Here is a 14,055-nt window from a genome sequence, read left to right as displayed (position 1 = left end):
CCTTAACTGTGAGAGGAATGAGAGAATCCCCTCTTGATGATTCAGGTGTTTGTGTGTCTGTGAGTGTGTGTGTATGAAGGAACTTATTCATAAACTTATATTATATTTGTGTATGTATAGAAAGCTGTGTTAAAAACCTCATAGGCTCACAGGCTGTGTGTTTGGTTTGTTTACATTCTCAACTGCTTAATGCTGTTGTTTCTTAAAAACAAGTTGATTAATAATTAGTTTGTCCACTTTCAGGCCACATAAGCATTTTTATTTCCCTTGGCCATGCACAGGCTAGAAAGCTGCCATTTTATCTGATGGACTGGCTCACCCTGCTGTCTATGCCCATGGCACGGATTTGCTTAATAAAGATGGTTGCATTGACTCAGAGTAATAAGGTGCAATGCTGGCTAGCTTTCTGAAAGACCAAAAAGTCAAATTTAAATCCAGAGAGCAGACACCCTTGACTAGGCTGGGCTCTTTGAATTACTGATGGTTATGAAAACAAAATAACCTTTTAAGCTGCATTTTGTTTGGTCTGTTACACCCATCTTATGAATGCACAGCTGAATACAGTAAAACTGCATACCTCCCAACATTTTTAAAATGGAAAGAGGGACAAAAACAAATTTTTTGACCACGCCCATTTTTTTTAACGACCACACCCCCTAAATACCACTCCCATTTAGCAGGTTATTTAAAGTTTGAACACATTTCTGGGGTTTTTGGGGTCTTGTTTTACGTGTTATTTTTGCTGAAAAGATGAAAACTGCTCTTTAAGCTGCAAGTCTCAGTTCCCCCAAGAGAACTGTTTAGCTTATTAGTTACAATTGTATCTTTCTACCTTCCTGGGCTCTCTGCTAAAAGCCTACTTATTTAATTAAAAGTGAGAAACAATGTTTCTACGTGCAGGTGACGCTCTTAAGATTTCTGGACTCTCTGCCAAAAGCTACTTTTTAATTAATTTTGTATCTTTTTTAGCTTCAGTGCAGGAGATCAAAGGGAAAAGAGGGATGTTTCAGTAAGAATCTGGGACTGCAGGTTGAGCTGTCAAAAGAGGGACTGTCCCACTGATAATGCCCACTTGCCTTAGTCATAAAACCTTTGTTTACCCCCTGGAACCAGTTATTAGATGGCATTATAAATTTCCCAACTCCATGATTTTTCCATGCTCCTTTGTACCTGTAATGTTAACACAAAACATCAGAAATGCATACAAAGTGTCACAGACATGCTGACACTGTGGAGATCCCCAACCAGTGGCCCAAGGGCAACATGTTGCTCCCCAACCCCTTGAATGTTGCTCCCAGTGGCCTCAAAGCAGGTGCTTATTTTTTGATTGGCTTAGAGGCAAGTTTTGGTTGAATAAAAACCAGATGAACTGCCAAACAGAACCTCCTGTAGGCTTCCAGTTCACATAGGACCTACCAAATAACCAATCATACCCCCAGAAACTTTTTTCATGCATGTGTTGCTCCCCAACTCTTGGGAAGGTTTGGGATCCCTGCCTTATTATATAGCAGGCATGTTTGAGTAAGTATTTCTTATCTGAGTTCCTCTAATAATAAGACCTTTTAAGGGCTCAAAATCTGGCAGTCACATAAACAGTGGGTGTCAGGATTTTCTCTGTCTTTATAACAAAGCACCCAGGCCACAGTGGTCTGATAGCCTAACCATAAAGCATCACATAACTGTTGCTTTGCAAGAGGAGGAAAGGAGATTTAACCCTATGACTATACATTTTTCAGAATTCTGTTTTTTTAGAAACCTTTGTACATTACTAATGTACAGTTAACTACTAATATTACATTCGGTTCAAAAAGGCCCCATTCTATAACCTATGCCCTAAGGCATATATGTCAAACACAAGGCCCAGGGGCCAAATCCGGCCCACCTGGCTGTTTTATGTGGCCCTTGGTGAGTGTGTCTGACCATCCAGCCTGATCAATTTCCATTTTCCTCACATAGTAACTAAGACTAAGGGGTATATTTATCATGCTGTGTAAAAAGTGGAGTGAAGAATTACCTGTAATGTTGCCCAGGGTATCCAATCAGTAATCAGATTTCAACAGTAGCAAAGCATCTATTGGCTGCTATGAGCAACATCACCGGTAATGTCTTACTCCACTTTTTACACATTGTGATAAATATACCCCTTAGTATCTTACTAAGTTTATTAATAAAAAGTTTGGCCCGCGACTTAGACTGTGTTTTAGATTTCGGCCCCCTTACGTGATTGAGTTTGACGCCCCTGCCCTAAGGGATTAGCTTGAACTAACAAAAGTTTACACAATACTAGAATGCAACACAAAGGTAAACAATAATAACAATAAACAATAATAATAATCTGCCTGAATCAATGTTGGTCTTGTAGGATGTTGGAGATTTCTTTATATACTATAATTCATCATCTATTTTTTTGCTTTGTCTATACAGAAATAGGGAATCACTATAAAATAGACCAAATGTTTGGAAGTAAAAGGGACCACCAGGAGTTTTACTGGTATCCTGGTGTCCAGACCAACAATGGGCCCACTATCTGTTATAGCTTTTGACTGAAGCATCTCACAGAAATAGCAGAGTCTGCATTTTAATCAGCTTAACTGTTTAAATTTTACTTAAAGGAGAATGAAAGGTAAAAAGTAAAGCCGGCCATACACGCACCAATATTATCATACAAAACCTTGTTTCGTACGATATTGGTGCGTGTATGGTGGCTCGAAGAGGCAACTGATATCTCAAAAAGCTGCGGATATTGGTCGTCTTGTTAATTGGCCAGGCTAAAAGATTTTGATTGGGTGCCATTGAAGGCGCCCAAGAAAAATCTACATTCAGGGCTGAATCACCAGGTGGAGGTAGAATTTCTATTGTTTCTACTCCATATCTAACGATTCAGCCCTGAATCTCAGTGGCGGGTGGGAACGATCTTTTGTGTGACCAATGGATGCACGAAAGATAATTATTGCTATGTATGGCCACCTTAAGTAAGCTGTATCAGAAAGGTCTATGTCAAGGATCCCCAACCGTTTATACCCACGAGCCATATTCAAATGGAAAACATATTGGGGAGCAACACAAAAATGGAAAGAGTTCCTGGGGGTGCAAGTAAGAACTATAATTGGCTATTTGGTAACTCTCTATGTGGACTGGCAGCCTATAGAAGGCTCTGGGTTTTCACTGGGTTTTATGCAATCACTTGCCAGAAATTCAAAAATGAGCACCTGCTTTGAGGCCCTCAGGGAGCAACATCCAAGAGTTTGGAGAGCAACGTGTTGCTCACGAAACACTGGTTGGGGATCACTGGTCTTTGTAAATAAAACCATAAACACTCAGAAAAGCTGCACCGATTCTTCTATCAAAAGAAACACAGGATTTCCTGTCTTTTTTGTGTATAAATGTTCTTCTCTGTCAGACTTCTTGCTCTCAGAAAACTCCTTCAGGGCATAGCACGAGTCTGTTCAGTTTGCTCCTCTCTCCCACCTCCCATCTCAACTCACTCCCCCTCCCATTATCTCTTGCACCACCTCCCAACTGTGCTGTGTAATCTAAATTACTAGCAGCCAGAGCTGCAGTCTTTAAGGGCTCTGGCAAACGGGGGAGATTAGTCGCCCGCGAACAGGGAGTTAATCGCGGGCGACTAATCTCCCCCGTGTGCCAGAGCTCTAAAGCTACTGAGACCAAGCTAAAATGGCAGCTGTTATCTTAAACAGAGGGGAGCTTCTAGGGATGTTTACTCAGGTATGATAAAGCTTTCTACAGAATAAATATAGCGTTCTAGCTTGCACTATTGTGTCTAATCTATTAGCAATAAAATTCCTTTCCTTCTCCTTTAACAATTCCATTTCTTCTCCTTTATTTCCTGCCTTATTATATTTAAGTTCTTCTGTTGAAGGAAGTCTTATTATTTCTTGAGGCAGCTGTGGGGAACTGCATCATTCCCATATCCTTCAATAAGATCTTTGACCAAGGCCCACTGATACCTTAAAGTAGCCCTGGTTAGAAGCATCATATGGATATAGGAAATGTGCATTGATCACATTTTTGTAAGTAATATTCAAGCAAAAAAAATTACTTCTAATAATGATTACTGTAGCCATTCAATACACATTTATTTAATTTGCATACAGATCACACATTTTTTTGCATGTGAGACAATGTGAAGAATTAAATGATTTGGTCAATTGGGCTGTGGATTGGTAATGATATTTCACAATCCAAATTGGTTTGTAAGTAAGGGTATGGTCATAGCTGACTCATTGTGACCATGTTTGACACTACCAGTTCTCAGTAATAGGTGGGCATAAGGAACACATTGCACCATTGCTTCAATTCACGATTGTTTAATTTACCTGAGGAGCACAAAAAAGTTATATTTTGTTTAAATTATTTCTAAAAAGGGTTACTCTAAAAATGTGTTACTGTTTTACTGCCAATGTGCCAAGTGTCATTAAAACAGGAGCAGAGAGGTCTCAAGCAGGCACATATGGGTAATTTAGACAGCATTGGAATCAAACCAGCTGATTCCATTTGTTCTAGTGATGTGGTGTAGAGTAAATAAAGAGGCTACCTAAGAAACAGCCTTTAGAAACAGCAATAGACGGGTATTATGGAGGTAAAAATGGAAAATAGCTACGTTTAATAAACAGACAGAAAAATGACATGTCAACCAGGAAAGATATGCATCATGAATGGATCAGAAGCAGAGGGTGATCAACTGAGTCAAATTTTATGAAGAGTGAAATAATGAGTATGGAATAGCACTTTTAGGTTTTGCTAGGAGAAAATCATTAGCTGCTTTGGTGACAGCAGTTTTGGTTTGAAGCTGGGGGAGGGGGGTGAAGAACGTAGTTATTTCATGTATTTAAAAGTGTGTAAATAAAGGATGATATTGTTTGGTGAGTGGAGAATTCATTGAGTTAATAATAGAAGATAATTTACTTAAGCTGAGTGAAGCTGATGAAAGAAGGTAAGAGGGGATATGCTTATCAATCAAGTTTGTTGGATATCGAAAGGAAGAGGAAATGTCAAAGAGAGAAGTCGCTGTTTTGACTTTTTTGTTTTTCATATTTTGATTTTTGGGACTTTTTTTACTTGAATTGCTGTTTGCCCAACCTGGACTGAGGTTTGTTATGTTAGAGAGTCTCTATCTATTATTATTTTTTCACTATAATTCTTTTTTGTTACTTTATTTTTCAATACTGAGGCAGCTTGCACACGTACTGCTCCTTTTTTTTGCTATCTAGATTAATTTACAAGGTTAATTTGAGGGTTCTAATCAATGCTGATCCATCTGACGTCCAGTTCTAGATGTCTTATTTAAACTGTTATAGAGGTTTTTTTTTAATTTAATAGGACTGGTCCCCAGATACAAATTTTCACATAGTTCTGGTTATCGGATAAAAACAGTAATAGAGCAGCCAGTAAATAAGTACATTTTTGCCAGAGAAAATGAATACCTTTTGATATGTATCCTTTAGCGCATGTTCCACACTATTGTGTTCTAAAGTTTTTTTCTATCCATTTTATGCAAGGTAATATTGCTGCTTTATATACTCCCCTCCAGCGTGTTGTAACTGCTCCAATTTTCAATGTTTAACTTGTAATTGCATTTTTATTATTCTGTGGCCCAGTAAAACAGATATAAAACATATTAAATACCACAATAAATCCAGGGCTCATTGTTCAAATTATGAAATGCAGCTATTTAATTATTTTTTATATTCTTCAAGGCATTTTAATGACAGCTTACTATATGTCCATGTTTAGTCTTGTCACTGTTTATCTTATTATTGTACAACCAGCGATTTGAAGGTTTTTCTTTAATTTACAGCAATTTCAATCTAACTTTAATGTGTGTACTTTAATTGCTTCTTTCAATTCGTATTAAGGTTTTAACTCTTGAATTTGGCAAGTTAAACAGGAGTTGGGCGAATGACAAGTCTGTGCTATCTGATTTAGTCATTATGGATATGGAAGTCTATAAAGCAGTAGTATTGTGTATTTGCTGAATTTGTAAAATGTGTGCCATTTTAAGACAGTTGGCTGCCGTGCCCTTTTCCTGGCCCTGGAATTTTAAACTTATGCCCAGAACCCTGTTACCCTTATTTGTATTAATTATTGCTTAGAATGTATTCCTTCAGCCATATTAATGTATATAAGTCTGCCTGTTAAAGGAAAACTATACCCCCAAAATGAATACCGACAGATAGTTTATACTATAAGTGACCTATTAAAGAATTTTGCCATACTGAAATATATATTTTAATAAATATTGACCTTTTCTCTTGATCCACCATTTAGTGATGGGCTGTGTGCTCCCTCAGAGATCACATGACCAGAAATAATGCAGCTCTAGCTATAACAGGAAGTAGTGTGGGAGTAAAAGGCAGAACTCTGTCCATTAATTGGCTGATGTGACCTAACATGTATGTGTGCCCTGGTATGTTTAGAGGAACTTTAGATAATATTCTTAAACAGCCCAGAAAAGCTCAGCTGCATTCAAAATCAATTTGATATACAATCATCTTTAACATAATTAAACATTTAATTAATTTATATTGAAAAGTTGGTCATTTTCTTTCATTGTGCAAATATTCTTTAGTTGGACATCCCCTTTAAATTTAAGTGAGAGTAGGGCCCTATGTATACAAGATATTACTAGCTTAAGATACAGTTACTTTTTGTGCCATTATGGTCCAAAATTGTCCAGTACTATCTGGTGTGCGCTTTTGAGTTTCATGACAGAAACTGTAATTGCTGCTTGTTTCATTCTATAAATGTTAATAATAATAAACTGACATTATACATTTTTCTCTAATATGATATTGCTTCCAAATGAAAAAAGATCAGTAGGTGCAAGTTTGGAGGAAGAAATCAATAAATGACATACAATGTGACACCAAATTTTATAAGAGACTGCCTATAATATTCTACATTTCTTAGTGAATTAAAATGATTATGCAAAAAATTATATATTTGATTTTTTTTTTTTTAGGTAGAAGACTATTCATAAAAACACCATCTGCATTCTGGGATTTTGGGCAGTTATATGAACTGGCTTTAGTGCACGTGAATTCAGCTGATTACTTCCAAATGACGGTGATGCTTCTGGCGCTAGGCTGGTAATACTCTGCTCTGACTGTGGCATGAAAAGGTCTGCCAGGCTTCTGGTTGGTGCACACACACAGCTATAGATGAGAATTGTGGAGGAGCAGGTAGGCTGTTAGTTACAAGTCAAAGTGAATTTATTTTCTGGAATAACTTTTGAATAATGCATCTTTCTGGCAAGAAAGTACCTCTGTTCTTAGCAGGAAAAGCAATTCACAGTTGGTCCGGATAATGGTTCTTTAAAGAATTAGATTGTCAAGTACAGCCCATATTAACACTGTAACAATAATTCTTTAATGATGTGATTAAATTCATGCATCAAATGGGGTGCTGGCCTTTACAACCACATATGTACCTATACAAATCATAGAGCTTCAAATATACAGTGAAAATGTCCGTATATTTCTGTATAACCTCACAGGTGTGTTTGAATTTAAGTGTAGCTTCTTTTTTTCCATCACATTCCAACTGTAATGGTTGTTTTTTATTTTTTTTAGGAAAATGAAGATTCCATTGCTATTAGCTATTTTTACTATCATGCTGAAGCCTGCATTCCTGGTAATTATTCTTACAATTAAAGATTAAAGTTGAATACCTACTATATATAGAATGCTTTAGGATTTTTGTCACCCCTTTTTTTGTCACCCAGACCTTATGATTCGTTTTTTGTCACTTCAGCTGTGTAGAAGTACCTACTGAGATGAATTTTTAAAATCTCAGGACCTATTAAAAACACAACAATATGCAACACATATTACAGCAAACAGTATGCAAAACACCATTATTTTGGTGTCATTCAGGGGCAGTTTCAAGTAGCAGTGTACAAAGCAGCAGAATAATGTGCAAAAAAACAACAATTCAATATTCTTTCCATAACTTCTCTATAAAATGTAGCAAGGATAGAGGGAGGGAGGTTTGCCTTATTCAACCACGACATTGTTTTGCTTTGTTGACCATTGAGGAGGAGTTAAGCCTTTAGGTGAGATTATCCGCAAGAAATTTAATATTACAGGCAATTTTAACAAAAGAACCACTTATATGATGGGCCTTATGGACTGGGCAAGCCTTCCTAAAATCAACAATCATCTGTCAACATTAAGGGGCAGTTTGTCAGGTTAACAGCTGTTTAACCTTTTTTCTTAACTCATTATTATCACTAGTTAGACCTATCACTGTTGTAGTACGAGCAAATGTAATAACGTGTTTTGAACTGAACTGAGCAATACAGTCATGTGTCATAAATGTAAAAAGAAGAGAAGACAAAATGCATTTATGCAGCAAACCAGAGCTTTATTTGATTGTACTTGATTGATTTAAAAAAAAAAAAAAAAAAGTTTCTCAAGCTTGCCCCCTCAGCTTCTGTGGAATAACTGTGTTAAAAGCAGAACTAAAATTAATGAACAGTATTAACAAATTAATGAACAGCATTAACAAATAGCTGTCCAAATATGACAAAGAAAGATGGAGGGCAGTTGAAATAGCATCATCAGTACATCAGTTTAGCTAATAAGCAAACTGGAAGGGATCCAATAAGTTAGTGTTCCTTTAATTAATGTGGCATTACTACTCTCTCAAATAATTTCATGCCAATTGGTGTAAGTGCAATAAGACGATAGCCTGTGCTATGTCTTAATTACTGTCTCTTAGGCACTGCTATAGTGGTACAGTTATTGGATCTTTTATCCGGAATTCTTGGGACCAAAGGCTTTCCAGATAAGGCATCTTTCTGTAATTTGGATTACCAGACCTTTTTAGGGCTCTGGCACACGGGGAAATTAGTTGCCCGTGACAAAACTCCCTGTTCACGGGCAACTCCCCGAGTTGCCATGACCCGCCATCCCACCGGCGAACATGTAAGTCGCCGTGGGATGGGATGGTGGGTGGGATGGTGGGTGAAGGCAACTCGGGGAGATTAGTCGCCCGCAAACAGGGAGATTTGTCGCGGGCGACTAATCTCCCCGTGTGCCAGAGCCCTTAGAGTATGGCCTTCCCTTAATTTGGAGCTTTCTGGACAATGGGTTTTTGGATAATGGATCCCATACTTGTAGTGGTTTTTAAACACTCTGGAACAGCAGCCTGACTTTAAAGAAACACTTTAAAAAACAAATTTTTTTTTAGTAAAAAATTCTCTATAACAGCTCTATTCTGCATAAAGTTTATTTTATTTAATGCTTTATCAAAAATACCAATATACAACTCTGCTTCCAGTTGTACACTGTATTGTCAATAAGGCAGTAGGGCAACATGCACTCTGCAAGATCCCAGGTGTGGTGCTCAACATCTCCTCCCAGCCAGTATTCTAAACAGGAAATTAGTTCTTTACTGAGGATTAGCCCTCCTGTGTTATTTCCCAGCTTAATTTATCTCTGTAAGTACTGTGAGCAGTAAAGGCAGCAGGCAGATCAGCCATAAATCCAGGGCCGGATTTGAAAACACAGCGCCCCGAGGCCACCCCTTTCTCTCTTGGAGCAGGGTACAATGGATTTTTTACTTAAAAAATATCAGTTCCTGTTACAGATGTATTAAAATATCTGTAAAGTCACCAGTAAGCTGCTCTACACACATGACCAGGGACATGATCTGAAACAGTAGCTTTATATGCCTTGACTCCTCCTTGCCTCAGCTATGGTCAGACATAATAGCTGACCATTTCTTTCTTGCAGGCATATTATATTGTGTGCCAAACCATGCTGAAAAGTCATTCAACTTGTCTGGGAGGGAAATATCATCAGTACAATCAGGTAGAGAAGGCTTATTATATATTGAACATCATTAGTGCTAGAGGGCATGTATGCCGTAATGACAATCGCAATGGGTAAAAAGGTCTACATTTTATTGATAGAAGCTTCATCTCTCTGAATAGGCTGAGATGACTTTTGCATTAATTAACCCGTTCTTGTAGCTATAAAAACAAGCCTCTCCCAGCGACTTTTGTCACATAGCTCGGTTTGTGTATCAACTTGGAAGATAGACAGTCTGTCAATGTGCAGAGTCTGGAATATTCCTGTGTAATGATGTTCAACAAACATGAAAATGCAACAGTCTCTCATCTTACATTGTATATTTCTGCATTATCTGAAGCAGACTTTAGCAAGGAGAATAGTAATGCTGGTAAGCCAGTGGAATTAGTAAAATTGTATGAAGTAGGACAGAGAAGACTAGATACACGTGTCCTACTTCTTACATACACACAGGTCCTAATTCTTACATACACACAGGCACAGCCATTGACATTGTTAACAGGTTGCTAACACTAGGCAATATGTTGTCTTGTATTGACCTGTGCTATATACTTCTTTCTTGCAATAAAAGGGTAAATGTACAAAAACATTCAGCATGAGTGTATTGGTTAGTGACATTGGTTCAATATGCTGTATACCAGAACCCCATGTTGTCTGGGGTGACTGACCCTATTCAACAATTAAATTAGTAAATTTGGGAATTTACAATAATGTTTTAATTGTTACTTCCTAATCTGGATGCCGTGTCTAATGAAATAAATACATGATTTAAGCTCACATCGGAACTAGATATAGCTGATGTGCACAGATGTGCAAAGCTCATGTCTGTATAAGGAAATGTTTTGCTTTTGTTGAAGATTTGCAATGAGAGAATGTCTCCAACGGTGTTATAGTCATCTTCTCTAATTCTGCCCTTTAGTCTTTAGCCAAATATATATTTAATATTCTGATGCTTAAAGTCTGTAAATCCACAGCAGATGTTGGCCTGAGGGCTGTACATACTAGACTAAGAGTGAACTTGACATGCTAAAACCAGTGATCTGAATTTTCAGGTAAGGGTATAGGAAGTGCAATAAATAGATGTCTGTCTGCATAGCATATATAAAGCACTTACATCTCTGTTTACTTGCACCACTGTGCCCTTTATTTTACACCTGACATTGACCAGGAAATAAATACAGGACTCCCCATGCCCTTTGCACATGTAGTTGCTCTTTTTTTTTAATTGTTGGACTTACCCATATGGTGCCAATATTGCCACTGGAACAACTTACAAGCGATGGTTGGCAGTTTGCTAACTGAAACAAAATCATGCACCTGAAAGTGCAACATTGAATTGTATGACTGTCAGTACAGAGAAAGACAGAAAGTAGGTTTGCACCTGTCCAGTTTTGTCATGGACAGCATAGTTTTTGGAAGGGCCGTCTGGATCAAAATTGACTGTCGGTTTTCCCAATTTGGGAAATGAAGCAATTGGGCGATTGATACATAATTGTCCCGTCCCGTGATGTCACCAGTCTACCGCCGTGATGTCACATGTCCCCCCAGAGTTACATGCACCAAAAGGTGGCGACCCTTATAGAGAGCCACGTGTTAAAATCAGACAGGAAGGAGGGTGGTAAAGGAAGCTGAAGGTGGTCTGTAAATGATGGCAAGATATACAGGGGGACAGTAGAAAATCCAATCACCATGCACTTGGAAAGTTTTGAATATAAAGGCTGAAAGGTTATGCATGTGTTTCAACCAAGAGTGGGAAGACAGGAAAATTCCTACTGCCCCACCACATTCAGTGTGAGGGAAAGAGAGACCACCATAAGAATATGCAGCCTCAACAACAGTACAGTATCTTGGGAAAGCCAAATTTCCCTTTATGGTTTTGTTATGAATAAATGTGGATTTGTTGTATTAAGTTCCTTTGTTAAGGCAAGTCACAGAGAACATTTTAACACTTTGTTCCACTGGAAATCATTGACTGCAAACTTTTTTTTCCCTTTTTCCTGTGATTGATTTGAGGCCTAAAGGAATATAAGCTGAAGTAATTGTCAAATTAAAAGACTTTAGATTTTACATAAGATATGCACAAACTGATAGGGTTATTTCTAGGGCAGCTGTTATATGCTTTACATTCGCGCCGATAACTAAAAACATTCTAGTATATAGCTAGAGGTTTATATATCTGTGCTAAGGGTCATTTGAAGGGGTTGAACTTAATGAACTAATGGACTGTACACTTACCAGGACTGTAAAAAATACTTTTATTAATACACTAGGAGCATGCTAGACCTGGGGCTTTGGGCCTTTCTACTAACCTAAGTCCTTCTTATAAATTCAACAATATACTTTAGGTTATTATAGGTTATCTGATTTAATTTTGTGTGTACTTTGAGTTATCTCCAGCACTTGTGTCTAGCACACCTTCAAGAACCCTAATTCTGAGAATTATGACAGAAATTTACATGAAATGGCACAAATGGTAAAGTGTGTGGACATGTTGGTAAATTTTCTGTTTAATTTCAGTCATATCCATTTATTTATACAATTACAAAGAATCAAAAGAAAAAAATGTATTTATACAATCAAAAGAAACACAAGATTTCTTGTCTCCTTTTTCCCTGTGCCAGAGTCTGTGTAGCTCTCTCCCCTCTCCTATAAGAATGCTAAGAACTCCCCCCCTTAGAAATGTGTGATCTGAGCCAATCAGCGGGAAGCTTCCTCATAGTCTTACAAACTGTGCATGTAGCGGGGTCTTGGTCTTGGTGCAGGAGCGTGGCATTATGGGAATTTTGTTTACAGACAGGGTTGGACTGGGGGTGCAGGGCCCTGCAGGTGCCCCCGCTGGCTGCGTCCCCCGCACCCCCTAACCCCCCGCTGAACCTCCCTAACCCTCCACAGGGTCCCGCACCCGACGTCCTTCCCTGAGCGCGCATCAGAGGAGGAATGGTCGGCCAGGGGAGCACCAACAAGGGTCGGGTCTGTGCCACCAGGGCCCACCGGGTTTTACCCTTGGCCCAGTCCGACCCTGTTTACAGAGCTTAGCATTTTTTTTTCCTATGAGGCTTCTGATCACCTGAACAGGTGAAATATGGGGAGACTTAAGGGCAGTATTGAGAGAACTGAAGGTATGCCTGCAGCTTGAGATTAACTCTTTATTAGCCTTTCCTTCTCCTTTAACTAACCCCTGATTTTCAGACCCAGATGACTAATTGCTTCCTAGCTATTTTCTCCTCAAATGGAACTGATTATCTTTCCGCACAAACTTGGCACTGCTCCTTTTTCCATTTACTGCTGATATCATGCTCATTGACCTGTTTTTCTTCTCGATCTTTTCAAATCTAAGCCAATTGAGTATATTTCATATGAAACCCTATATCCAATCACCAAATGTTTTATGAAAGCTGGTAACAACCCTATCTCCAGTAGCTGGTGATACACTGGCACTATATCTCTTTTGTATCTACAGTATGTTGTTCCAGATAAATAGTTTTGTTTATCATTGCAGTAAACAACTAGTAATAACCCCAACTGCTTTTTTGTAGTTACGAAGGCCCAAACGGCAAAGTGACTTTTGGGACAATTGGGGAGAATGGAAAGAGTGCAGCCGTACATGTGGGGGCGGAGTAAGCTTCAGAGAGCGCCAGTGCTACTCCCGCAGGTAAGGGACTCTTTATTATTGTTTACAGAATAACTGAAACTGGTCATTTTATTGTTGTTTTTTTTTTTTTTTTTGAGACTGAACATAATAAGAACAAGAATAAATTATCTTTTTATGTTAGAGAGTACGGTAACTAGCATAGTTCAGAATTACAATCTTAAAGGTATTTCAAGAAAGAGTTTGCACTGTAAACATGGGTTTTAGTTGTAGAATTGTGTGAATACTGATTAGCATTTGCACTATACCTTCCACACCATGTCAATTTGTGTGTCCTGCCTGGTTCTGTATGTTCCTTTTGATGAATGTATGTGAGATTTTTACTAGTATAACCCTCCCATAGCCATCCTATTGAGTCATAGTCCCATTTCAAAAATCCAAGAGAAAGCATGACCTAGAAGCCAAGCAAGTGTGGTGTAGGGACCTGTAGGGGTAGGGTTAACAGTCCCTATGGCTTTAAATCCCCTACAAGTGCTCTCCACCTAGTTGCTAGGACAAAGCCACTGTATCTAAGTATATTATTTAAATCTCTATATTATTAGCCCATAAGTTTAGTGACCACTTCCTGAC

At 38.3% G+C, this 14,055-nt stretch overlaps 1 protein-coding gene across 2 annotated transcripts in view; it reads left to right on the top strand.

Annotated features, from left to right (window-relative positions):
* Positions 1 to 14,055, top strand: part of papln (papilin, proteoglycan-like sulfated glycoprotein) — a 57,510-nt gene that overhangs the window by 7,415 nt on the left and 36,040 nt on the right. For both annotated transcript variants that reach the window (XM_004917234.4, XM_002941084.5), the window contains exons 2-4: positions 6,983 to 7,202; positions 7,593 to 7,653; positions 13,373 to 13,488. In XM_004917234.4, the coding sequence (XP_004917291.1) occupies positions 7,597 to 7,653; positions 13,373 to 13,488 (173 nt within the window). In that variant the 5' untranslated portion in view covers positions 6,983 to 7,202; positions 7,593 to 7,596. The remainder of the gene's footprint in view (positions 1 to 6,982; positions 7,203 to 7,592; positions 7,654 to 13,372; positions 13,489 to 14,055) is intronic.

This window comes from Xenopus tropicalis, chromosome 8 (genome assembly GCF_000004195.4).
Source record: "Xenopus tropicalis strain Nigerian chromosome 8, UCB_Xtro_10.0, whole genome shotgun sequence".
Taxonomy (NCBI): domain Eukaryota; kingdom Metazoa; phylum Chordata; class Amphibia; order Anura; family Pipidae; genus Xenopus; species Xenopus tropicalis.
The sequence above is the reverse complement of the archived record's forward strand: the minus strand, read 5'-3'. Positions and strand labels throughout refer to the sequence as shown.